The sequence below is a fragment of the Phyllostomus hastatus genome, unplaced genomic scaffold, assembly GCF_019186645.2.
Source record: "Phyllostomus hastatus isolate PE091 unplaced genomic scaffold, TTU_PhHast_1.1 phas_scaffold_78, whole genome shotgun sequence".
Lineage (NCBI taxonomy): Eukaryota > Metazoa > Chordata > Mammalia > Chiroptera > Phyllostomidae > Phyllostomus > Phyllostomus hastatus.
Genome location: NW_025334041.1, coordinates 112,959,452 through 112,984,766, shown reverse-complemented (window position 1 = coordinate 112,984,766; position 25,315 = coordinate 112,959,452). Strand labels below are relative to the sequence as shown.

General features: G+C 41.9%; 1 protein-coding gene across 2 annotated transcripts in view; it reads right to left on the bottom strand.

The window, feature by feature from the left end:
• FEZ2 (fasciculation and elongation protein zeta 2) overlaps positions 1–25,315 on the bottom strand; it is a 38,826-nt gene that overhangs the window by 2,078 nt on the left and 11,433 nt on the right. Inside the window, exons 3-8 of one of the 2 annotated variants that reach the window (XM_045826978.1) lie at positions 25,059–25,175; positions 23,037–23,178; positions 21,715–21,983; positions 6,223–6,303; positions 4,052–4,127; positions 1,165–1,230 (exon numbers count right to left, since the gene is read on the bottom strand). In XM_045826978.1, the coding sequence (XP_045682934.1) occupies positions 1,165–1,230; positions 4,052–4,127; positions 6,223–6,303; positions 21,715–21,983; positions 23,037–23,178; positions 25,059–25,175 (751 nt within the window). The remainder of the gene's footprint in view (positions 1–1,164; positions 1,231–4,051; positions 4,128–6,222; positions 6,304–21,714; positions 21,984–23,036; positions 23,179–25,058; positions 25,176–25,315) is intronic. The other variant, XM_045826979.1, reaches the window with a different exon arrangement.

Genomic DNA, 25,315 nt, shown 5'->3' with positions numbered 1-25,315 from the left:
TCCCTCATGGCAGGGCCCTGGGGACACACGATAATTAAAAATTGACATGTTCTTTATGTTCATCTCATTCTCGTTTCACATCTATAAGAACAAACCTCAGAACAATCCAGCTTTCATACCAATGCTAGCACAACAAAAAGCAAACAAAGATGTCAGATGTTAAAAAAAAAATTTCAGAATACAGTAAGAAAAAGCCTCCTATCAGAAAAACACAGCTTATGAAAAAGTCAGTGTCTTTTCTACCCTGTCAGCTGCTGCTAGCTGGCTAGCTCCATCCATATCGAGTCTCCTACGGGTGATCCTTAAGTATCACTCCCATTAAGCTCCTGTGTCTACCACCACTTCATGAAGAAGAAACATCCCATCCAAGTTATCAAACATCTCCGAAATCCCAGCCTTCCTTATGTCCAGCTAACAACTGATAGAGAACCCTTCCAAAAAAGAGAAGTTACCAGAAGAGGTTGCTCTTAAAAGTGGATCCAACCCCACAGGATGCACTGTGTGATCCTCTGAAAAGCTGCCACCTGAATCCCTGCTGCTTTTCAAAAATAACTGCGCTGAAGGCTATTAGTTTTGCCTGGAACTACATTCCTCAGTGCCCCCCTCCCTTTATCATCCACGTCTTGCCCTCCCTGAGCACAGTAGGCAACCCACCAACCTCTGAGCCGTCTGCCTCCTCACTGGCCCTATCCTGTCTGATCCTGGTCTTGCTCCTAAGATTAAGGCTCATTTGTCACCATCCTGGGTTCATGGAAGTCCAGTCTTCCTTTTCCTGGCTCTGCTGCCTCCTTCCCACAGCCTCACTCTCTATCCTCTTCCTATCGTCCTCAAGATGGCAGAGACCACCGCTCTCAACCCCGCCCAGTGGTGACACTGAAACTTGCAATTCTGGCACCATGTCCATAACATTTCCTCCACTCCCTGCCTCCAGGTTTGTAACTCAGTCATGGAAATGATTCCCAGCTCAGGGCCTCAAGTTAACTTCCATATAAACATAATTTATAATGTTGGTAGCATAATTAAGCCATATATCTTCACCCTGTGCAAATGAAATTAATAAAGGTTGTGCATTGGAAAGTTATTTTTAATCCATTAGCAAGACAATGCATCTACTGACTAGCCAGACCCTCCCAACCGTGGCACATGAGCCATTATAAAACTCACCTTTCAGTATATAATCAGTTAACAAGCTCGGAACTTTTTCACTGTCGTCTTTCATGGCACGAAGAACTGCGAAATAAAAGAAGGAAAAGGCAACAACTCTAAATTCAGATAAAAAATACCACTGATTTCAATCACTGTAACCTTACTCGTAAGTAACCCTATGGTATAATCAATTCACACAAAGTATTATTTTATGCTCAAGCGTAATATTTTAGTTGAATAAGTCCTTATTCAGGTAAGGATAGTCCAGTTACCCGACAGCTATTTCCCCGGTTTAACGAAGACTGCAGGCGGGAGGAGTAACCTGGTCATTGACACAGAAGGAGCACACCTGCCAGACTTCTTGGACACTGTTAAAGGACCAAAATGAAGGCCAGATGTCCACGAAGCGGCACCAGGGAGGCTGCCACCTGCCCCACTGCCCAGGAACCTGGGTGACTCGGCCTCGCCCTAAAGGGAGTCTGAAGACTGTACCGCTAAGCAAAGGTTAAAAAAAATCTGGATCATCGAGGTACAGATAACCTGCAAATAAATCCTGTGCCTTTGCAGTGATTGGCAACTCAGATTTTCTCCAGCGCATCCTGGGGAAAAGGCCTCACTGTTTTCCCAGACATAGGACAGCACTACACAGGGGAACCGTCAGGTCAGCCTTCCTGGGCTTAAACCTGGCTCTGCTGCTTCCTGGCCAGTGACTTAACCACTCAGGGCGCCAAGTTCCTCATCCAAGTAAAATGAGAATGACCACCAGACCTGCCTCCAAGGCCTGCGGCGAGTATTCAGTTACTAATTCAGATGGGAAGGACCTACAATGTGTATGGCACATAATATATATGCCACCTAAGCATTACCCGCAATTATTAACATGAGCATTATTCTAATTCTTATTACTACTATCATTGCACCTCTGGTAGCTTTTACCTGCTGCATAACCATAAACGCTGAGTCTCCACGAGGCTGCCATCTACAGGGGGTGGGAGCAGAGGCTCAGGCTCTCCCCCAGGTTCTCAGGAGATGACCGCTTTTTGATTTTCAAAGTGAAGGGCATCCTCCCATCAAGTGTCTTCACAACAACCCTGTCCTCACAGCTCTGTTAACTTGGGCGCTCACTGACAGCCAGGGGTCCAGCCTGCAGCCCACATGCCACATGCGTCCCCAGATGGCCATGAACGCGTCCCAACATGAAACCGTAAATTTACTTAAAGCATTATGAGATTCTTTTTATGATTATGTGTTGCAATGTATTTAATGTGTGGCCCAGGACAACTTCTCCCAGTGTGGCCCAGAGGTGCCAAAATGTTGGCACCCCTGCCACATTCACTCACCCGAAGATTCCAAATTGTGTCAAACTATGAAGATATTATCTGAGAACCGGCCTAAGGACGTTTTGATGTGGGGATGACCATGACTTTGACCACTGAATGTCTGTCCTTGGGTCTCTCCACAAGCCCTGGCTTTTAGGCAGTATTTATGTCCCCATCTTAGAAGGCTACTACGTCCAGGATTTCTGCTTCCAATCACATCTCAGATTTGTTCTCACTTCTACATAAAATCACACCCGCAGACCCCGCACCACGAAAAGCGCAGCACACCCGGCACGGAGAGCCGCAGCCCCGTGATTAGCCGGCCCCCACGTGACCTCGGACACTCACAATTTCTTACATTCTTCCTGCAAATCACAGGGCTGGCCACCCAGCTAATCTCTCAATGCTTTATTTCAGACTGGCTGGCATCACTTGATTTATCCATATTTAAGTATTAAGTGCTTTTCAAGGATCAGTCTCCACAGGAATGAATACAAGCCTCACGTCAGCAGGCAGGCGGCTAGGAGGGAACACACTCGCTTTCTGCCCTGTGCCCCCCAACCCCTGTCTCCATGTCCTCCGTTTCCAAAACACTGAACAGACAGCATCTCCAATACCCACTCCTGTGACGCTCCCCCCTGAATATCAGCAAATGCAACCCCTTCAGGAAAAACAAGGCTGAAACATACACAGCGCCAGGCAAAAGCAGGTTTACAGCCGTGAGGATGAGAAACAGTTTATTCTTGTATTTGTATTAATTATTGTGTTATTTTCCATACCAACAACAGTAAACCTACTTTGGCCCTGACCTGCACATTAACTTACTTACTCTGAGGGAACTGGAGCAATTATTTTTAGCCTCATTTTTCACTGAGACCAAGAGAGGGTAAGTGACTTCCAAGGATATCCCCGTAAACAAAAGGAACAGAACCAGAATTCAGGGCTCATTTGTGGTGATCCTAAGAGACACTCAGTATCATGTAGAGTTAAGTCTTACACGTTATTTTTGTTAGACTTAAGAGTATTTTTGTCTGCTTTGTCACTAAAGTATCCCAAGTGCCCAGAACATGACCTGGTATAGAGGAGGTCTTCATCAAATGTTTGCTGAATGATTGAATATTCTTAAAATATCACTTCCAGTTTATGTTTTACCTGTATCTACTGCCTGGGGCTCTACAGGTATTAGAGAGAGAGAGCACTCATAAGCGGGCCATACTTCTCCTAAATCTTTCCCATTCAGTACTGAACATTTACATGAGATCCATGAAGCATCTTATTTAGTGACAAATGGGAATGTTCTCAAACATGCAAAAGATAATGGAGAATCAAGTTACATTTTTCCCCCAAATTTCCACTTGTACATTTAAGAGCCAGAAAATTTAAAAAATAAAATAAAAACCATAAATCAACTCTAGATTTGGTGTTAGATGTCATAACCATTTATAGTTTCCTCCTCAAAAGGGCACAGGAGACACCCATCATGTACTACCCCAAATCAACAAAACAAAAACAGCAGCGTACTCAGCCAACTAAAATCAGTATTTAGAATCAGCAAAAGGTAACAGATTAATGTTGTCTTTACTCACTTTTTGTTAATATTTGAAGATCTTCAACAGATGGTGGTCCACTTTTTTTCTCATAAGGAATAACTGTTGTCAAGTACTACCAAGTTAAAAAAAACAGTGTCACTTAAATCTGAATTACCTGATCTACAAACATTAGATACAGCTACTAGTGGTCCAACTCATAACACTGAACCTGAGCGACTTTGTAACAAACCCGGGCATCTTACTGCCTCGGCCGGAGCTCCTTTTTTCACCCGCCTCTCTCTGCTCCACCCAAGCCCACTGTCAACATAAGGAGCCACTTTTTCACCTTTCGGTTATTAAAAATCTTACAGGATTGAAATCATCTGAGGATGATCAGTCAATTTGTTCATTTTCAAAGTGAAGTCGTATCTAACCTTCTCCTTACATATTTTTCAACACATTTTTAAAACAGTAATTTTAACTAAAAACATACTTGTAACAGTTTTTTATAACAAAATAATTCTCAGCAGCCAATTTTTTGGTCTCAAATAATTCTGTTTGAGACCATTTTTTCTGGTTGAACAAAACGGTCACATGAATGACTTGATAACTTTAAAAACACATACTAGCTTCTTCCAGATACTAACAAAGACACATTTACCCAAATAATTAAGAGGTGAACTATTATTATTATTATTATATTATTATTATTATTGTTTTAAGTTATTGTGTAAGTAGTTATAAATACTTAAAGGTATTAAAGGAAAAGAGAAAAGTGAGAGCAAGAATGGCCTCGGGAGAAATGAATCATGAAAATTTAGGTCTGAAATTGAGTCAAACTGCCTAGCTCACCAGTGTAATGGCCCTCAGGTGTCAGAGTGATGCCCTGTAAGTATGTCCCATAAAAGCACAATCTAAAAATCATTGTCCAGATTCTCCTATTCTGGCCACTCCACCAAACATTCACAGTTCCGTGCAGGCTGCATATGCTCACCTAGAGACACAGAGTTTTCCTTGGAATCTCTTCGGCCCCTCCCATTCCTTAGCCCCACCCTACATGGCAGCTCTGACCCTACTCCCCTGAGTGATTTTTATCCCACTCAATCAAAAAACAAGATACACTTCCTTAACAATAACTGGGTCCATAGAAAAGTAGAAAAAGTGAATTGTTCAATCTTTAAGAAACTTAGTTTTCCATCACCTCTTCGGTATAGACCTCTGCAAGGTGATGCTCAGTTGTACAACCGAGAATGTTTCTTGAGAAGCACGCCCAGGAAGCGGGAAACGTGCCCTCGCGAGGCCTCACTGGCGTCAGGTGTCACAGACACCCGGCCCGGAGAAGCGCCAGGAGGCCGTCCTCGGCACGCACGCCACCTGGCTGCACTTCCAAGCCTCCCTGCCTCCTCCCATGTGTGGGGTCAGTTCGGAAATTATTTAATACTGATTATTGTCCTTCTGAAAAAATACAAAACTATCTTCAGTACAAACCCTAGGCTCAAATGCCTTCTTTTGATAACTGCCTACAAGCTGCATTCTGTACTTTCTTAACCTTCACTTAAGCGCTAGATTGAAGAGTTTTGTTTGGGGAATGAAAATTTTAAATTGTTAAAAGTGATTTTAAGCACACTCAATGTGTTTTTCATGTTTGTGATATTCCTGAAATCATAAAACAAAATTGTTATAAAAAGCAAATTGCTGTTCTCATATCCATGTATGATTCTGTAAAAACAATGAGCTGGCTGACTTCATGATATACCTTAAACCACGTGAATATCGTTTAAAAGGAGGTGAGATAAACTCTAGAGATATTTTTGACCTAAAATGCTAATCTAAAAGATACCAACGTCTGGTTTTCTTTCCTCAAAGTGACATCTTGTTTCTTATACTTTTAGAGTTAGAGAAGCATACTCTAGTTATTTTGCACAATGATATATTCCATACATGCAAGTAATTATATTTATGTTAAATCTATTTGTTGAAAGGTTAAGAGTGAAAAACGGAGCTCTACAACATGTATTAAGAATGCATTTAGTCTATTGTCCGATTTGAAAAAATGCTTTTCCCTAAAGGAAAATTCTATACATTATCCAGACTATAAATATAATAAACTTTAATTTCTCTTTTAAGCAATGGTCTTAGTAAATTAGTAAAAATACCAGCCTTTAGGACCTTCACTTACACAGGAAATGAAAAAGCAGAGAAGGAGGAAAATAAGGATAACCGAGCACCTGTTTCTCTCCACCTGAATTTCCAAAGGTGTGGCGGAGGCCATTCTGAATGACATTTGAGATCCCTTCCATGCTGAAGCGCTACAAGCAGCAATATACGGCCCGGAAGAAAAGGACAGAGAAAGAAGTTCAAAGACTATTAGTGAGAATGTAACCCGATGGCTTATGTGCCCGGGAGGCAAGCAGTTAGAAAATGCCACTAATCATTCACATAAAGCAGACAAATTCATGCTGTTTTGAAAACGTTTTTGCTTCCATTTCTTTGCAAGTCAAATGCAAAAGCAACTGCTTTTATGCCACTATGTTCAAGTTTTCCTAACATAACTGATAAATTTGGTCCAATGTAAACACTGTAAGTTGTACATGTTTGTTTTATCCAAAATTTACACATAGTTTTTAGATAGCTTTTGATATTGTTTACCTACATTTTTATCAAAAGCCTGAAAACTTACTATCAACAGTATGCATATTTGCGGCCTGAGTTTGTATATTTCTACCGTAAATTTGGTTAACGTTTAACACAGCATTTGGCAAATGAAATGCTGTTGCTTGGAGAGCTGGTCACCGCTTCTCACTCGCTCTTCAGCCCGCCGCCACCGCCCGGTGCAGAAAATTCGAGCCGCCGGAGCACAGTGGGTCCCACGTGCCTGCCGGGCCTCGCTCTTCTGCAAAGACTCATTCCCTCTGTTTCTGGAAAACAATTCTAGGTTCTTTCTCCCCGCAACCTCCAAGACTTCCTAGAATTCATTGTACTGGAAAGGGACTATTTCTTTCCAAATGTCTTATCTTGATTTGTAGCCATTCCACCATGTCATCGGGCACAGGGAAAAGTGTCCCCCTGGCACCTCGGTGGCTGCTGAGTCAAAGGACTTGGATGAATTCTCACGCCATGACTAACAGAGAGGAAAGGCGGTTCTGATTCACCCCGTGGTTCCTTTTCCTGGAAATTTCTTGGGGAAAGTTGATTCAAGACGCACATCTGAGGAGTGGAGAGAGAATATTTCTCAAGGCTCCCAGGAACAAGAGCAAGGAAAACGAGGCAACAGCCTCTGCCCTCGAGAAATGGAGAGTTTAGCCCAGTGGTTCTCAACGTGTGGTCCAGGGGCCCCGCCCCGGAGGTCCCAGAAACCCTCTCAGGGGCCCATGAGTCAAAATTATTTTCTTAGAAATACCGAGGCACAACCTGCTTCTTTCACTCTCATTCTCTAATGACTTAGAAGGAAATATTCCAAATGACTGGATGCAGAAGAGATCTGAAAATCTGGCTGAATTCAATTGTCAGATATCAATGAGATCGACAGAAATGCATAGCAATGCCATTTTGCTCTCTAGATTTTTTGAAATATAGTTTATTTTTCATAAAAATACTATATATGTAAGCATTAATGAATTTCTTATTGGTATTTTTTAATGAATTAATCTATGTTAAACTTTTATCAGTTTTAATTTCTCATACAGTAAATACTGATATATATACTATATAACCTACATAACCAAACTACAACCTATGTATACAAAATACAACCTATATAAACAAAAGCTCTTTCAGATCTTTGATAAATTTTAAGACTATAAGTCCCAACAACAAAAGGTTTAGAAACACCAAAAGCTTTGATTTTAGGAATCAAAGGAACTAAGTGGATCGGTACTAGTCGCATCCTCAAAGGTATCACTGAAGTTCTCGAACCACATGTGACCATCCGTGGGAGCTCACACAACCACGCTTCTCCCAGCCCCATCCTCCTTCCCGCCTGCCCTGCCCAGACGGTGTTTCGGCAAGAATCCAATGTCCGGTCAAGGCGCCCTGACTGAACATGCTCCATTCTGCTGACAGCATACTATGACCTTAGACATAATTGGCTTGTTTTAAAAGAAAAACCTACAGGTAACTATTTTTGTGTATTTTTCACATGCAATCATATAATTTGTTTACTTTTTTAAAAACAGATTATTGAAAGAAATGACTTATCTTAGTCTCCAGAATCTGCAATAAAAATTATCGGAAACCCTTTTCAAATAAATGTCAATGCATTTTTTAATTCTATTAAAGGTATTTCCTTCCAAAAGCAACAAAGAGAAAAATACTTCCTTTTCATATTATCTGATTCCATTATCTATAGACATATATAAACTCAGAAAATCTCAAGCAATATGAAAAATTTTAGAATCCGTGTACCAAGAAACTAAAGTATACTTTATATTTGAACAGCACATTGTAGAAACACTACCTTTACTTTTTACTTTTCCAGTTGGAAACCTAATTTCTATTTCTAAAGCTATGGTAGATGCAAATTCTTAAATTTCTAAAATATACATGTAATTTAGGTTTCCTTACTAAACGTGCATTTATTGATAGTGCTGAGCCATTTCAACTACTGGTAACCTGACCATTTCTGAAAAACAGCTTTCGTGCAACCATAGCTCCAGACTTAGTGGAAGTGAATGAAAGTGCAGTCAAGTGAAGCCACAGTGATTAGGAAAAGTACCAAACTGAAAACTGGTCCCAGCGAAAGAGGGTGAGTAAAGGAACTTCTGCCCTTGTGACTGACAGCAGCTGAGTCAGTAGCTGTGGCCAGCAGGCCCCACTGCGTCCTGACCAGGCAAGTACGGTAACTGGAGGCCGGTAAGGCTCTCCTGCTCCCGTCCCACTGGGGAAAGACAGACAAGAAAATCAGAAGGCTTGTGGGAAACACAAAGAAACAAAGCTCTGGTTGCCATCAACTCCCACCTCCCCAGGAATCATGCAGTAACCAGTTTCTGCCTTCACTACATTTTCAAACTCCCCCTTCTCTACTGGCTCTTTCCCATGTAAAGTCTCGAACCCTTGACCTCATTCCTTTCCCCAGGGTTTCCTGAAACAGCTCTGCCCAGGTGTCATTTCTCTGATGCTGAGGCCCACAGACACTTTGCAGGTCGGAGGCATCCAGTGAGCTCCCCCCCTTGCACCTGCTCCCTGGATTCCCGGCCACCAAACGCTCCCCGAGTCCCCACCCCCGAGTCTCTGGCTGCTGCTTCTCTCTAACACACGGGTGTCCCCAGGATCTCGCCCCTATTTTTTTTCTCATGGAGACTCTCTGAACATTCCCACTCGGTACTGTCAACTTTTGCCTCCATCAATGTATAGTTCCACTCTGCTAAGATCAGTAAAAGGCTAAGAACAGAGCCCAGCACAGGCTCAGTAAACAGTAGCTGTCTTTATTATAATTTTTATGACTTGTGTGTTTAATGGCTTATTGGATACCTGTAAATATTCCTAAAATTCATATCCAAAACTGAATTTGTCCCCCTCTCCCCACCAAAACTCAAACAAAAATAAGAAACCTGTTCTCTCATCAGTATTTTATACCTCTCATTCATTTACTCATTCTTTCAAAATATATTTAGCCAGATATTATTGCAGGTATTAAGGATTCAAAGTTAACACACCAGCCAAGAACCCTCCCATCCTCAGAAGCTGACACTCCAGTGTAAGAGGGACAGAAAAAGTACGAGGAAATGAACTAGAAAACCGCAGGTAACGGGTGTCCTGCCGATAGCTACAACGAGGCAATTAAAAATTGGATGTCTACTTTGTACCCAGTGGTCAGAGGCGAGTTCCCGAGGAGGTGACATCTGAGCTGAAACATGAATTACACAGCCTCCCAGACGAGCTACAAAGGACAATGAACAAGAGATCCTCTCAGACAACAAAACCCCAAGCAGCCAAACTGGCCGACCAGGGAGTTTGCTCTGCGGCCAGTGCACAGGGGTCCTGTGTTCTCCCGCAGGATGTGAAACGGCAGCCACTGAGCGCTCCCATTCTCGCCGCCGTCGAGTATGTTTTTACTGCAGCGCGCTGTTCTCTCACCACCTCTGCGTGCTGGGTGCGCTGGGACGGGAGGCTTAACCTTTGCACCACGGGGAGCAGCATCCAGAGCTGACAGAAAGGACAGCAAGCCCCCCACGACGGTTCCCTGAGGCCAGACGCAGTCAGGGTAGTGGGGACCTGCCTTACTCCCTTGGGAGAAGGGGTACAAGTCAAAACTCAGCGACCTGACCCTCACTCCTCCCTGCCGCCGTGCTGAACCAGTTGAGCTCCTTCATCTCTGTGAAATGCAGCCACTTTCTCTCCCCACTGACATTTCCTGGGCTCATTTCTTACCTGAATGACTGCCACAACCTCCTGATCAGCTCCTTATTCCTAGCTGACTCCCTCCAGCTAGTACTCTTTGAAACACTAAAGTTACCCTTCCAAAAAGACAAATCTGAACATGTAACAAGCCATGGAAAACCTCTTTTTGGTTTCCTACAGCCTTTAAATAAAGACCAAATGCCACAGCGTGGCATCCAAAGCCATCTATTTTCTGGTTCCACTCTGCTGTTTGCACGGCCTCTCCCTGACTGACTTCCTCTCTCCCCATCTAGCTTTCTCCCTCAACTTCTACTCAGAATGAGCAGCCCGCAGTTCCCCACACGTCCCGAACTGTCACCTCCAGGTAGCTGCCCACACTTCCTGTCCTCGGGATTCAGCGCAGCCTTCCCAGACCAGGGACAACAGACACACACACACACACACACACACACACACACACGACCAGTGGGGCAGTGCCAGGCAGAAGAAGCACTGAAACCACGGCTGTCATTTTCAGTGTAGCAATTATCACGCTGTACCTAGGTTTCTCCACCTGGGCCTCACTGACATTTTGGGTGTATCATTCTTTGTGGTGGGGGAAGTCCCATGCACTGCAGGGTGTTAAATGGCATCTCCAGCCTCTACTCAGCAGGACGCCAGGGGCACTGTCCCCCACCCCGCCCAGCTGTGACTGTGACACTGTCTGGTGGGGGGCACACGGGCCTGGGTGAGAATCACTGCCTACAGCGAAGGGAGCGTCTTGTCTCCAGATCCTCAGCCCGCAGGCAGCATGCCCTGGAGGCTGGGATTCACTCTGTGTCCCTGACACCCTTTCCCGGCACAGAAGTAAACAGCAATGTATGTTTGATAGTAGGTAAAGAATAGATAATCACAACATTTCTTTCAAAGTGAGATGAGGCATAAGATCTAAGAAAAACAGCAGAGAAAGAATAAGGACAGTTTTATCAGTTAGATCATTTTTTATTCAATTCAATTCTCAAAATCTTTAAGGAGAGAAGAGACGTCCGCTACTTCTCTTGCTCGCCCACCTCACCACGCAGGTGGCATCTGATTGACAGCCATGGGCTGAAGCTGCAAAATTCCTCAGCAACTGCCAGCCATGCCAGTGAAATACTTCCAGGTTTTTATATGCAACCAGGAATCACACCTCAGTCAAAAGTGTTTGGAATCAAAAAATTTTTCAACAGTCACCTTGGATAGAAAACTGTTGAACTAGAAATCAGAGATCTGGTGTCTCTCCCAGCTTTGCCACTAACTAAACGGCACGACAGCGGTCCCTGACCCCGCCAAGGCCCGCTTCCTCACCTGTGAAAGAAATGATTAAAACGGGATCATCATTAAAGGTCTTATTTGTAAATTCTATGAACCTATGAATTCATTCAACCACGATACATTACTTTTTAAGAAGGCACATCAAAAGCATACACGTAACAACAGTACAGGACTACGAGGCCACACATGAGTGGTCAGGACTGAGAGAACTCCATGGCCAGATGATATTCAGAGGAGTCTACCCCAAAGGCTTCATTTTTTACAAGGCGTGAGTACATTCTGAGGAAGGAGAGAGACGAGGTCTCATCCTCTCTCCACCCCAGTGACCGGCGCAGCACTGCGTCAGAACAGGCACCTGTCTCTCAACGTCCGCCGGGCCGGGGCTGTGACTCTCCAAGGCCAGAGCCCGAGTCTCAGAGGTGGCAATCACCACGCAGGAGGCCTCTTGCCGTCTTGCAGGAGAGAAAATTTTTTTTAAACAACCAAAAGGCAAAACTAATCTGAGGGTGAACTGAAGAAAGATAACGTGACAAGCTATAAAGTTATTTGTCAAAGACATAAACTACGGACTTGTGAAAAGGTCCACTGAAGAACTATAGGGAGGGTCTATAGGGTCTAGGGAGTCAGGACGAGGTACTGCGTTGGCATGATTTGTAAAACAACAGCGTGACCTAAAAACACAACACCCCGAGGATAACACAGAGCAGCAAGCAGAAGATCAGCGGGTTAGGAGGACCGAGGGTGGGAACGGGTGGAAGCGTGGGCCCTGACACGGGAAGAGACAGAGCCGGGGAGGAGCCCTGAGGGGCACACAACTGCTCTGCTTCACAACTGCCCGATAAATCCCGGAAGCAATGCACCCATTGGAAGACAAAATGAAACTTAAAGATAAAACCTCAGAGACGGATTAAATTTACTTTTTAGTAACCTTCACCTCATTTAGAAAGACTACATTTACAACCTTGAGAACAGATGCAGTGTTATTAGGTGCTTATGGGACTTAACTGGGCCACAGGGAAGACTTCCTCCACGCTTTGATTTTATAAGGAGGGAGGGAAAGGGAGAAGGAGAAAAGTACCACAAATGCGTCAAAGCACTAAGAGACCCGAGTCCCAGGATTAGGAACGCTGGATGAAATGAAGGACATTAAACAAAGTCTGTTATAGCTTACGTAAAGTAAGCAACTGCAGTATCGGGGCGTCAGAGAACCTAATCCTGCCTCCATTTACTGCCTCCATTTAGTCCACCATTCCCAAATTGGAGGTAAAGAATCCGAATGATCAAATTCCAAGTGAGGCACTGGTAAAGATTCTGTGAGCCTAAAATTATTTTGTCATCTACTCATCCCCGCCCCCCCCCCCGCCCACATCTTCATGAAGGAGTTAACAGCTCTATCAAATGCCCTTCTCAGAAGGGATTGTTGAAACAAACGATTTATAAGCGGGAAAGTGATTAAGCAGTACAGTATTCACTTTATTGTTCCCCTCGCCACTGAACAAGCGCCGAAGTGACAGGGGAAAGACGGGCAAGAGGCTGACCAAGCACAGGGCTTCAGTCCCATGACAGACCCTGAGAACACTCACGACCGTCTCAGACCAAGCCCTCCCCTGGCGCAAGTCTGTGCTAAAAGTCTCAAAATCAGCCATTCTCTAGGAACCTGTCTCCGACTACACCAGGAGCAACACAGTGCAAAGAAGATACAGATGATGTTTGTGTTTTTTTAACTACAAAAGTCTGAAAGAACACAAAGAACTAAGTCGAGATCTCGGAGCCCATCCACAACAGGCCTGCGTAACTCTGAAGTGGAAAGTGCGGGGTGTCTGTCCAGGGTCCCCCCACCAGCCTCTGTGAGGCTCTGCACAGCCTCAGTCCACGCACCACTGCCTTGCGGCCTCCCACTTCTACTGAGCTTTCAGTCACTCACTTACGAAGCAGCAATAATAATGATGATGATGATGGTGTCTATTTTGTAGGGTTGTTGTGAGGATTCAATGAGATTGTCTATGGGAAGCACTTTAGCAAAGTGTTCGGCAAATACATACATTCAAAAAATGTCTGGGCTGTATTCCTTCAAAAAGACTAGCATAACATTCAGGGCAAAACCCCCATGGAGAAGTAACCATAGCTTTCTACCTTTCTCCAGAACAGTATAAATAGTTATTTCAAGTTCTCCTCAAAGAAATAAAATGGCAGCTGAGAAATATTAAGTTCCTGATTATAGTCTATAGCTTAAAAACTGAAGATAATAGAAGAAAAGACATGCTGTATATGACTGAATATAGAAATGGGCCAAAAAGCTAAAACAGAAAATAAGTAACATTTTAGGTAATTCACTGTCTTTCTTAACCATAAAAAGAATACAGCTAAGCATCCTGGCTGGCGTAGCTCAGTGGATTGTGTGCAGGCTGCAAACCAAAGTGTCGCAGGTTCGATTCCCAGTCAGGGCACATGCCTGGGTTGCAGGCCATGACCCCCAGCAACCACACATTGATGTTTCTCTATCTTTCTCCCTCCCTTCCCTCTCTAAAAATAAATAAATAAAATCTTTAAAAAAAAAAAGAATACAGCTAGAACACACTACATAAACTGAAAAGCAACAAGGATCAGATGTAGCTTCATAGTTTGTCGATTCCTTTCTCCAGTCCTAAACACAACGACTCACTCTACAGCCAGCATATTCACCAGGTCAACTAACTTCGAGGAAAGCAAAATCCAAACAAGAAAAGAAAACCTAATCAGGAGGCCAGGAAATTCAGATGATTTCTGCTACCAAACTTTTAGCCTCATCTGACACCAGCTGGTACAGATCTCTTAACTAGCCAGGAAACTTTAAAAATCTCAATATCAAAGCTGATATCAGAAAAAAGGTTAGGAAAAGCAATTAAGAAAAGATTTTACCTAACCTATACTCTTACTCCATTAATATACATTACACTCACAAGTTCCAAAATGAAGAGCCATTCAAATATAAATATTATGCTTTATAAATCACATCATTTTCAGTAGTTTAAATGACATGATTTTCAAAATTAATTTATAAAACAGTAGTTTTAACAAATTAAAATTCTTAAAATAAAAAAATGAGAAAACAGAATAGAAAGCAATAGTTAAATGTAAAAACATTACCAAGTAAATATAAAATCAAATAATTATTACTTAAGATGTAAAAATTGATTTTGCTTATTTTGACACATCTTTAAATAAAATAATTTTAATGTGAATTATAAAGCAGTTATAAATGCAAATTCTACAAAAATAAATTTTTCAAGTAAATGTAAATTATACCAAAGCAGATAAATACTTGAAAATGTCTTCAATATTAAACCACTATTTTATAAGTTCAGTCTCAGAGCAGAAAGATGTGATGTGAAGATTTTTAAAGTTAGGAGTTAAGAGGAATATTATCAAATAATATACAAATGGTATACTCAAAGATATTTTTAAATTCTACATAATTTAATATTAATGTGGTAATTAAATTAAGTATTGCCAAAAATGTCAGAGCCACTAAAACTTGAGTAAGATAACTAATCTTGGAAATGTATACACTTATTCTTGATATTTATGGATACTCTAAGTATATAATAATCAATTTCCTGGCACACTATGGTTTTTACATGAACATGTATTACATTAACAAATAATTAACAAATCTCTCCAGGACCCAAAGGAATCAGAAGTAGACTCCTCATTTTACTACATTTTACCAGCAGTTATGCTAGGCCATGATACACCAAAAACAATTGTAAAATACAAACTGTAGATAATGGTAAAATATCAAAAACTGTATATATATTTCTCTAAGCAATACTATCTTTTATAAAATAAATTTGTTCCTCATCTAAAGTACTTCATAATTCATAGGTGTGGGTTATTAAAACATAAACATGACTTATCCAAGTTTCTTTCCACCCTACAATGACCTTCCATTTATAGCCCTAACACTAGTTTTTAGGAATGCTCCCTGCAGTAAAAAAAATGCAGAGTAATATCAACTATCATCAACAAATTAGCATTGAAAACGTGGTAACATTTACATTCAAGTATGTGCACAGGGATGACTTCGTCCTCTCAAGCACAGCTACTCAGGAAAGGGGGCGGGGAGCAGCAGTGGAATCGGCCCCTTTTCCCACTTCTCCTGTACCTTCTTTAAACTGCCTTGGATCACTATGCAAAATAAATACAGCGCGTGCAGGAACTGCCAATATTTTAATATTTTTTTGTTTGTTTCCAGATCTAGAGACAACTGGTCTACCTGCTGCTTCTCGTCACTTAGCTACAGGAAATCTGACACATAAAATAAAAGTCTGTTGCTAGGCAGGGTGCCTGCAACAAGCACCTTGGATGTGGACCAGCCAAGGCCTCACCATCTGCAGGTACCACTCGAGATGCTGGACAGGGACGCGAGGAAAGGAAAACTCAACACAGCTTTGAGATAAAACAAGGCTACATTTCATAATAAACGTGAATCACAATATGGTGATCTTTTCATCTAGACAAACCCAAATGGAGTTCACATCTTTTTTTTCCCCTCTAATTTTTTAATTTTTTTAGTCTACTCAAGGGTGGCAAGCTTTTTCTATAAAGGGTCAGATCAAAAGTACTTTGGGTTACAGGCCACGCGGTCTCTGCTGCAACTACTCAGCTCTGTCCTTTAAACACTGAAGCAGCCGTAGGCCATAGGTGAGCAAACGGATGTGGTTGGGTTGCAATCAACGTTTGTTTATAATACAGGCAGAGGGTCAGTAGTTTGCCTTGCCAATCCCTGGTCTAAGTCATCTTAGCAAATGTGAAATTTTTAAATTTCAAATTAATAAAAAAAGGAAGGGGAAGCCAGACCCACGTTTTTCTTAAACAAAAGCCACAAATTCAAAGTTGTTCCAAGATAGTTCCTTCTAGGCTTAGAGCTAGCATAACTCAGAATAACTTCTGAATGATCTAATAGTATAGCTGTCTAAATAAAAATAAATTTCTCTTATCTTAAAATCAGCTTTAGTCAGGATTAAATGAAAAACTATTACTTGGACATTTTTGCATATAAAAGAGAAACAAAATAGATTGACTATTAGTCATAATGTGAGCTAAGTGAGTCATAAAGACAGATGGGAAACATATCTGTGAAAGAAAAATACATAAAGAGCTCTCTCCCATTTTTAAGCAGTCATCCTCCCAGCCCCCAAGAAGCAATAAATTAGGGTAATGGGATTCTTTTTATAACTGAGTTGCTGATTGCTAATATCCCAAAAGTTTTCAGAATAAACTTCAAGTTAGACTGGAGCAATTATATGCATCTTTGCTAATGGTGAAGGCAACACAGTAGAGCTTCCTCTTGAAAGTTCAATGTGATTGTGGCAAACAGAAAAGATATTACAGATTCCTGTCTTTTCAACTCTAAACTCAAAATAAGCATACTTACACATGATATGACATTTAATTTAAAAACGTTACAGAATTCCAAAGGAGGAAGTGTGTCCATTTTCATCCATATAGGCTTACTAAGGTCTGATGCTAAGCAGGTGTACCCCAATGTCTTTGTAACTTCAGATAAGATGACCACCACCTCTGAACTAAAGCATAACTGATGCACTTCAACTTGTATTCACGTGACCTGCCACTGAAATGCAAAGGCCCGTGAAATCCATTTGATGTAAACAGAAGACTAGCAAAAAAGAAAATCCATGATGGAACAACAATAGTTCAAATACCACAGATTCAAATCCTCTGGGATTCCATCTTCTTCACAGTGAAGTTTGAATTCAACAATCATGCACTGAGTGACGAGCAAAGCACCATAAATGAGGTGAGATGCTGGGGAAGCGATGTGTATGATCTTTGGGAAGCCTGTATTCTTTCCAAGGACAGATTGAAGCCAATGGTTGGAAGACTATGGTACTGTGACATTAGAAGTAGTTGCACCCTCACAAATAAGAAAAATATCTCAAATGTGACATAGTAGGAAACTCACAAAATGAATACAAACAGCAGAAAAAGCCATTGTTTGCCTGTCAGATAAGAATATATTAAAAAATAGTAATATCCATTGCTGCTTGGAGGTGTGGGGAAATGGCCACACACTCTTGCTGGTACTGGGCTACATTTCTATAGAACAATGTGGAAGTCTGGTTATTTTAAATCCATTAAAACTACATATGCTTTGACCTAAAAATTCCACTTGTTTCCGTGAATAAATAGAGTGTAGTTTCACTAACCAATATATAAGAAATAAATTCAACGTCAGGAAAATGGTAACTTTGGTTTGGTAGGGTAATTCCAAATTCCTACCACATATTCAGGAGAAATGTCTATTAGGCAGTTGGACATACAATAACTAGCATTTACTCAGGATATATGCTAGTCTTGCATGTGTTATTTCATTAAATTCTTCTGAAACTCAAGGGGGTATGTATCCAGTGAGAGAAGCAGGGCTCAAACACAGCTCTTAACCCAAAGCTCTTAATGTTCTAGTCGGCCTCCATGGATTTAGCACTGGGAAGAAAGATCCGAAGTCAAAATACAGATTTGCAAGTTTATCTTCCTTTTATGCATTTATTTAGCAGAAATGTATTAGGTTCCTGATGTTGGACTTAAGGATACCAGGAAAATAAAGTTACATTTCCTATCCTTAGGGAACCATGCTTTCAGGAAGACAAAAACAAACAAACAAAAAGAACACTATGGTACAACAGTGCTAACAGAATTAGTTAAGAGGAGTAACACTAACCCCAAAAGGAGAGAGTAGTCAATTCCACATTGGAGGAGTCTTGGGGAAGGTTCTAAGAAAGGAAGACGATTCTTGACCATGATTTTTGAAGGAGGAGTTTTAAAATACAATCCTGGTGGACAGAGGAAGCGGGGCAGGAGGGCCACTCCGCAAAAAGGCAGCAGCCTACACAGAAGCCCGGATGCCCGAAGCAGCCCAGCCAGCGCAGAGAAGTGCACACCGATGAACAGACTGAACAGACGGTGCCCGTTCATCATTCCAGTCTCCACCCACCCCTCTGCTCTTCCAGATGCCGAACGACAAGACAAGGGAGATTGAAGGTTTCCTGCTCTCCTGAGTGTCATTTTTCAAAGACAAGACCTACTCCTCCAACCTCCTCTCCAAAGGGGGAGTTGCAGAGGGGGAGGGCAGCGTGCCTTGCCAGTCAGTGGGAGCAGTGACACAGTGGCCTCCCTGATGGAAGCAGCTCCCTAATGGCGTCACCATGGACCACCTTATCCAGCCTTTTGTTTTCTTGGTTACATTTCTTACTACTGAAATTATATTGTCTATTCCTTTCCTTGTTTGTTGCCTGTCTCCCTCATTAGAATGCGAGCTCCAGGAGATAACAGGCTTAGTCCGTTTCGTTCAACACTGATCCACGGCAGCCCTGGCACAAGGGAGATGCTTTGCAAATACCTGCTGAATGAATGACTATTGCTTTAGCTTACCCAACACATGGCCTATGATTTTGAAAATTCAAACAATTCAAGATAACATTTCACTTCTCTATGAGACTCAATATTTTATTCCATATCTAACAGTATTTGCATGTTCCCAAAGAAATTTTCTAATGCTCTAAAGAGCAACCCTAAGCCCCCAGTGTTTTTCACTGCAGAAAATGTCTAAAACAAAACATGTCTCCAAAATTAGCACCTAAAAAGTTTAACTCTGCTCTATTTCCACCCAGGTATTTCATTACACTATCCTTGTAGCAAAGAGAACAAGCCAGCAATTCTGGATAAAGTGTTACACCGACTACAAATGGATGTTTTGTTTCAGTGAAACACGCATAAGGAAAAATGGAAGGAAACCATTCCATGATGAAGGAAAAAGTCCAAGTCCTGCTAATGAAACAAAAAATATCTAAGGTAGAAAGAAAAGCATGGCTAATGTTATTAGAAACCAGATAACATGTATCTGTGAAAAGGTCACCAGTTTTCAGACGTCAGTGTCACTGATGATGACTAAGGCACAGAGATCACGTGCCTTAACTGCATGTCACAAAAAACGTCTGGGAAGGTAACATCTTTCGGGATGTCATTTCCCCAACTGACCACTTCACTTCAGGGTTCCTTGAGCCGCCTGTCACTACTTTCAGAATCACAGGTTTCAGCTCCTTATCTCACAGATGGGGTGGTCTTTCTCCAGCACTCTAGGCCTGAGAAAGCTAGAGGGAACCAGCACAAGCTGAGCAATGCCGTTCCTAGCCTGATTAACGGTTTTGACACAAATAAGCCAGGGTTCAAGAGGCAACCTTCACAAGTCCAAATATTGTAATATATATATATATATAGATAGATAGATAGATAGATAGATAGATATATAATGATATATCTATCTATCTATCTATCTATATATATATATACAGTTATTATGAATCTATTTCAAGACTAATAAAGGTTCAAATGAGACCTACATGCTGCCTTGCCATTTCTCAATATAAATGCCATGTAAAATGACACAATGAATCCACTCTCTTTTTATGTGGGAGTTACAAAGAGAAGCCTTTACACTTCTTTAGGGATAATTTATTTTCTGAAGCCAAGTGTTAACACCAATAAATGGAGGATTTGCATGTAATCCCTAAACGCAGACAGGCAGAAATCACCAACCACGCTATCTATGACTTTTTAAGGAGGCATTTTATTTAATCACACTTGTATAACTGGGCAATCTAAAGGGTGCAACTTTTAAAAATAAGATATAAGATATTGCCCCTGATATTTTTAAAGCAAAGTTTCCAGGATTACATATTCAAGTAAATGTTTTGCGTTTTTTAGTGTCTTTTTTTCCAGAGTAGTCACTAGAATTGACTAAACACCTGTTTATCAATACTGCCACTTCTTGAAAGGATTTTGTACCACATATCTGAGAACTTTTTCAAAGTTGGCTTATAAGCTACATCCTTTATATGTACAATGGACACTGTACACAAGAAAACACCCATCTACTCATGGGCTAAGCACAGCACGACGAACAGGCTGTGAATGGTGAGATTCTTTTGGTTTGTGTCCACTGCTCGCCGGTGGCCCAGCGACCCAGACCGCATCCTCCATCCTGGATGCCATCAGCCTGTGGTCAGTGAGATCTATTTCTCTGATAAGTTTTCTTTAGAAACAACAAACCAGAACTTAAAGACAGAATATATATTATTGCAAATCGTTACAGCCAGTCTGTGGTGATCTGCACTGCCACATTACCAACACCATAAACTATGAAAAGTGTATATGCCCTTCAGAAAAATGGATCTCTCTGTCTGGTCATTATACTCTAAAAATAAAACATTCTTTCATACAAACAAAATGAAGGTGACAATATACAAGGTCTCAGCTGATCAAAGCAAAAGGAAAGACCGTAAGATCCATAAGGAAATGCATCTCATAATTAACAGTTAATGTTTGTGATAAATTTTAATCAAGTAAAATTAATAGGACCACTTAAGAAAAATGAAGGAGCAGAAAACAAAAAACTGTGTATGAGTCAGAGGCTCAACTGTTCTAAACCTGCTTTCAGCAGTCAGGAATATTCCGGTCTGCCAGGTACTAAGCCAGATGGCTGGTGTCGCGTATCTGCCTCCTACATCGTCGTGTTCCACCTTGACCGGTAAATCAGGAGGACGCTGTTTACAGATCAGTCTGTGCTTTTAGGCTCGGCACAGTTCGGCTACCTCTCAATGTGGCCCTTTTAATTTTTTATTCTACAACTCGTGAGAGATGAGCAGAAATAAGAAAAATAATACCCTTCATAAGCCAAACATAAATAAGCACTAATAACATTTTGACGTATTAAAATGGTCACTTCTAAAGCTTTTTCCTTTAAGACATCCCCCTTGATTTTTCTGCCTCTTCCTTCTACTTACTGCCCTCCTAAACACTTCCATACCGAATTACCCCGATAACCACGGTGCCGCCACCACAGACACTCCTCTCTGAAGGATCCGAGCACGGTGGTATTCTTGAACAGAATCCCTTGAGCACCCTGGTGAGCAGTACTCCACCCCACTTGGCCTGCACAGGGAGGCCAGCCCACCGCTCCTGGCTTGAGTGAGGGGATTGCCATGGAAACCGTTTCCACTGGGCCATGCCTCCTGCAAATCATCACTTACTGTGCCCGGCATATGACTTCTCTCGCTCTTCCCATTCTGAGAGCTGCCATTCCTGAGTTTCTTTTTTTTTTTGGCGGTTTCTTTGTGCTCTTTCTGTTTGTTTTGCACTTCAATGAGAATAGAAATAAAGCTGTTTTTCACTTCCTTTTCAAACTCTAGTTCATCTCGCAAAGCCAACTGCTGCACCAGCTCTTCAGAGTATTCCTTAATGGCAGTCTCGATTTCTTCCAGGAGTTCATTTAATTCAGATACTGAGAGCCTTTTTACTCCTGTGACCGAAAGCAAAGCACAGCAGACACTAAGACAAACATGTTTCAAGGGAGGATAAGAGGGTGTTTCATGCTACAGAGCAAAACCATATTCTAGGCAATTAACTTGTTTGTGATCTCAGAATCCTAAAACTTCTGGTGGGCAGGTCTAGTGGGGCTGGGTGGGCACAGGTACTTCTCAAACGGCTGAGAGGGGAAGTATAACAATTTTTTTATTTGTCTAAAGCAATCATCCCATAAACTATACTTCAGTCAAGACTTTAAAAATTACACAAAGGAAAACCCAAACACGGGGAAGAGCAGACAGTACAGCAACCACCTGCGGACGAGAAACCACACGCAGTGTAACAGAGTTCTGGCGCACATCTGGAGAGAGAAGTCCCCTCGAAAGAACTAAACTAAATGCATGTTTAATCACAGAGCCCGAAGCGTGAGTTTTAAGGCTGTGAGGATGAACGGGAAGAATATGCACTGAAACCCCAGTTCAGTTTTTCTCACCATTCCCTCAGGTGAGAGGCCAGACGTCGCCAAATTCCTCTTCCCTGTACCTCAGAAAGCGACTGTTTTGGAGGAGGGTCTTCAAAGACAGAACTGAGTTAAAATGGGGTCAGGAGGGTGGGCCCTGACCCAACGTGACCGGTGGCCCTTACAGAATGAGATCAGGGCCCAGACGCACACAGAGGACAGTCCACATGAGGACAGAGAGAAGACGGCCTTCTGCGAGCCAAGGAGAGAGGCCTCAGAAGAAACCAGCCCTGCTGAACCCTTGACCCCAGACTTCCAGCCTCCAGAACTGTGAGGGGACAAATGTCTCTTGTTTAAGGCGCCCAGCCGGTGGCACTTGGTTGCAGCAGCCCGAGCTGACTAACACAGGATTCAGGGGTGAATGTGACACCGTCCCTGATCAAAACATGTCCCAAGTGTTACTGGACGGTGGGGAAGGGCATTCCACCCAGCCAGTGAGGATCCAAGACTTCTGGTGACAGGCACACTGTTATGTTTAAAATATACAAAAAAAGCACAAAGAGCACTGATTTAAGTAAGATTTCTTACTCTCTTCATAACTGCTTGTACTAGACCTCTTAAGAGTTTGAATTTCCTGGGAAAGCATCGAAAGCCGATCTGACTGTGTGGGCGTTTCATCATCATCCGGGTCAGGTGATTCCTGCATCATTTCTTCAATTTCTTCAATGACCTTCCAAAACATACACACCACTGTTAATCACATGCACGTGGAAAATGGCCTGTCTGGGACACGGCACTCACGAGGCAGCCAGAGCAGAAGCACACCGGATTCTCCATTAATCAACAGTGTGCGGAGCGCATGCTCTGAATGATCAAATCTCGACTGCAAGAGGAAACACAGTTTATCCAAAAGAATTTACAACATACTAAATACAAACTTAAATAGATATGATTCAATCTGGCCATCGTGATTCAGCAGTCCCTATCAGATCTTGCAACTCTGAAAAACGGTGCTATAAACACACATGTAATCTACTTCACATATGTCAGAACCAGACCATAGTTACAGTTACACAGAAGTAAAGGACAGAAAATTTATACCCAAGCAAGTGCTCAGTGTGAAGCCATTTAGTCAAACTGACATAAAATTTAGAAAACACGATAATACAAAAAGTCACATATAAAGCAAGAAATTACCTCAATGGCAGCAAAATTCTCTTTGAACAGCAGAAAAATTTTCATATATTAATTCAATGGAAGATGAAGGGCTATTCAAAAATTACTCAAAATATGGAAGCTTAAAAAAAGCTGCACAAAAGCAGGAAAATTTCAGAAATGTATCTGCCTTCATTTACACAATGATCTACTGTCATATGCAATGTTGCTCAAGTTTTACAATAGCATCTTGTCCTGGTCCAGATTTCGAAAGTTGAGAAGGATATAGACCTCAGAGAAAATTTAAGGCAAACCAGAAAAATTTCAGTAGTTAAAAAAAAACAGACCTTAGTTAAAAAAAAACTGTTAGAAAAAATACAATGTGAAAATGTGAATCAGCAAGCGTAACATGTAACACTTAAAATGAGGAGAAACAAAAGTAAACCTGAAGGAGGTGGGAATTATGTCAACTAGTAATAAGATTTTCCAAAACTAGGCACTAAAGAACAGTAAAATGAGGCACCTGATACAGGCCACACAATTGTATCTCTAAGTCTTAAAAGCAGGGATAGCTCATGGCATTCAGGCCATTTACTGAGGAGACAATGATTTCTCAGGGTCACACATTTCCCTGGAACATCTCGCTCACCCCCACTCAGCCTTCTAAGCTCTTATCCTGCTTTGTAAGCACCTCGCTCCCCCCAGGCCTAGAACAATCTAACTTCAAGTATAACTAAGGAGCATCAAAATGACACATTTCAAAATGTACCCCTCCCAACCTGACCACAACATATCTCTTTACTGACCTTGTTTTCCAGCCTAAAAATACAGTGTGGCAGACGTCACAGGCCAAGCAGCCGTGAACGTTTTATTTCAGGAAGCAGTTGTTGCATCACATTTGGACAACACAGCAGAAGTGGGAAGAGCATTCAGAAAATGAGAAAGCTGACTCAACTGGCTTTGCATGAACACAGGGTTGGCATTATCAGAGCATTCCACAGGAATAATGCTCACTTCTTCCTACAGTGCACAGTATGTACATCCAATAAGCACTAATGATTTTTGCATAGGTTTGAGAGAAACTGGGTAATTTCTACACAAACATAGTACAGAGGGCCCATGTCTGGCTAAATCTAAAGAAATAATAAAAATCACAATGTTTTTTCTGACTTCCCTGTAAGTAACACTCCCTAAGTACCTGGCTGTACTGTTCTAACAATGCTGATCATGGACACTGTCTATACCGGAAAATCTGTCCAGCTAGCACAATCCCACCTGCTTCAGGTGACATCCTTTCTTCCCCTCTCCGTGCAGGAGCCGACTGGGGAGCCTACATAAGCAGGAAGTACTGAAAAGACAAGTGAACTCCCACAATCCACCACTTGTTGCCACAGTAAGAAATCCTTTTGCAGCCAAGTTCCCTTTTCCTTCAGTTCATGAGTTTCTCCCTTGTACCTGATCTGCAGTGAAGAGGGGCTCCTCATTCACACAGGAGACGATGATTGAATGCATGTCCAGCTGTTCTCTCAACTCCTCCTCGTCTGATGTATCAAAGAGCAAGCTGTCACTTACCTAAAAACAAAATAACCCGCTATTACAAGCAGAACCTTCTGATCGCAGTAAAGTCAAAGTGTCTTTGGGGAAAGCATTGGCTGAGCACTCTCCTCCAGAGAGAGAGGTTATCACAGTTGCTCTGTAAAGCACTTTACGTA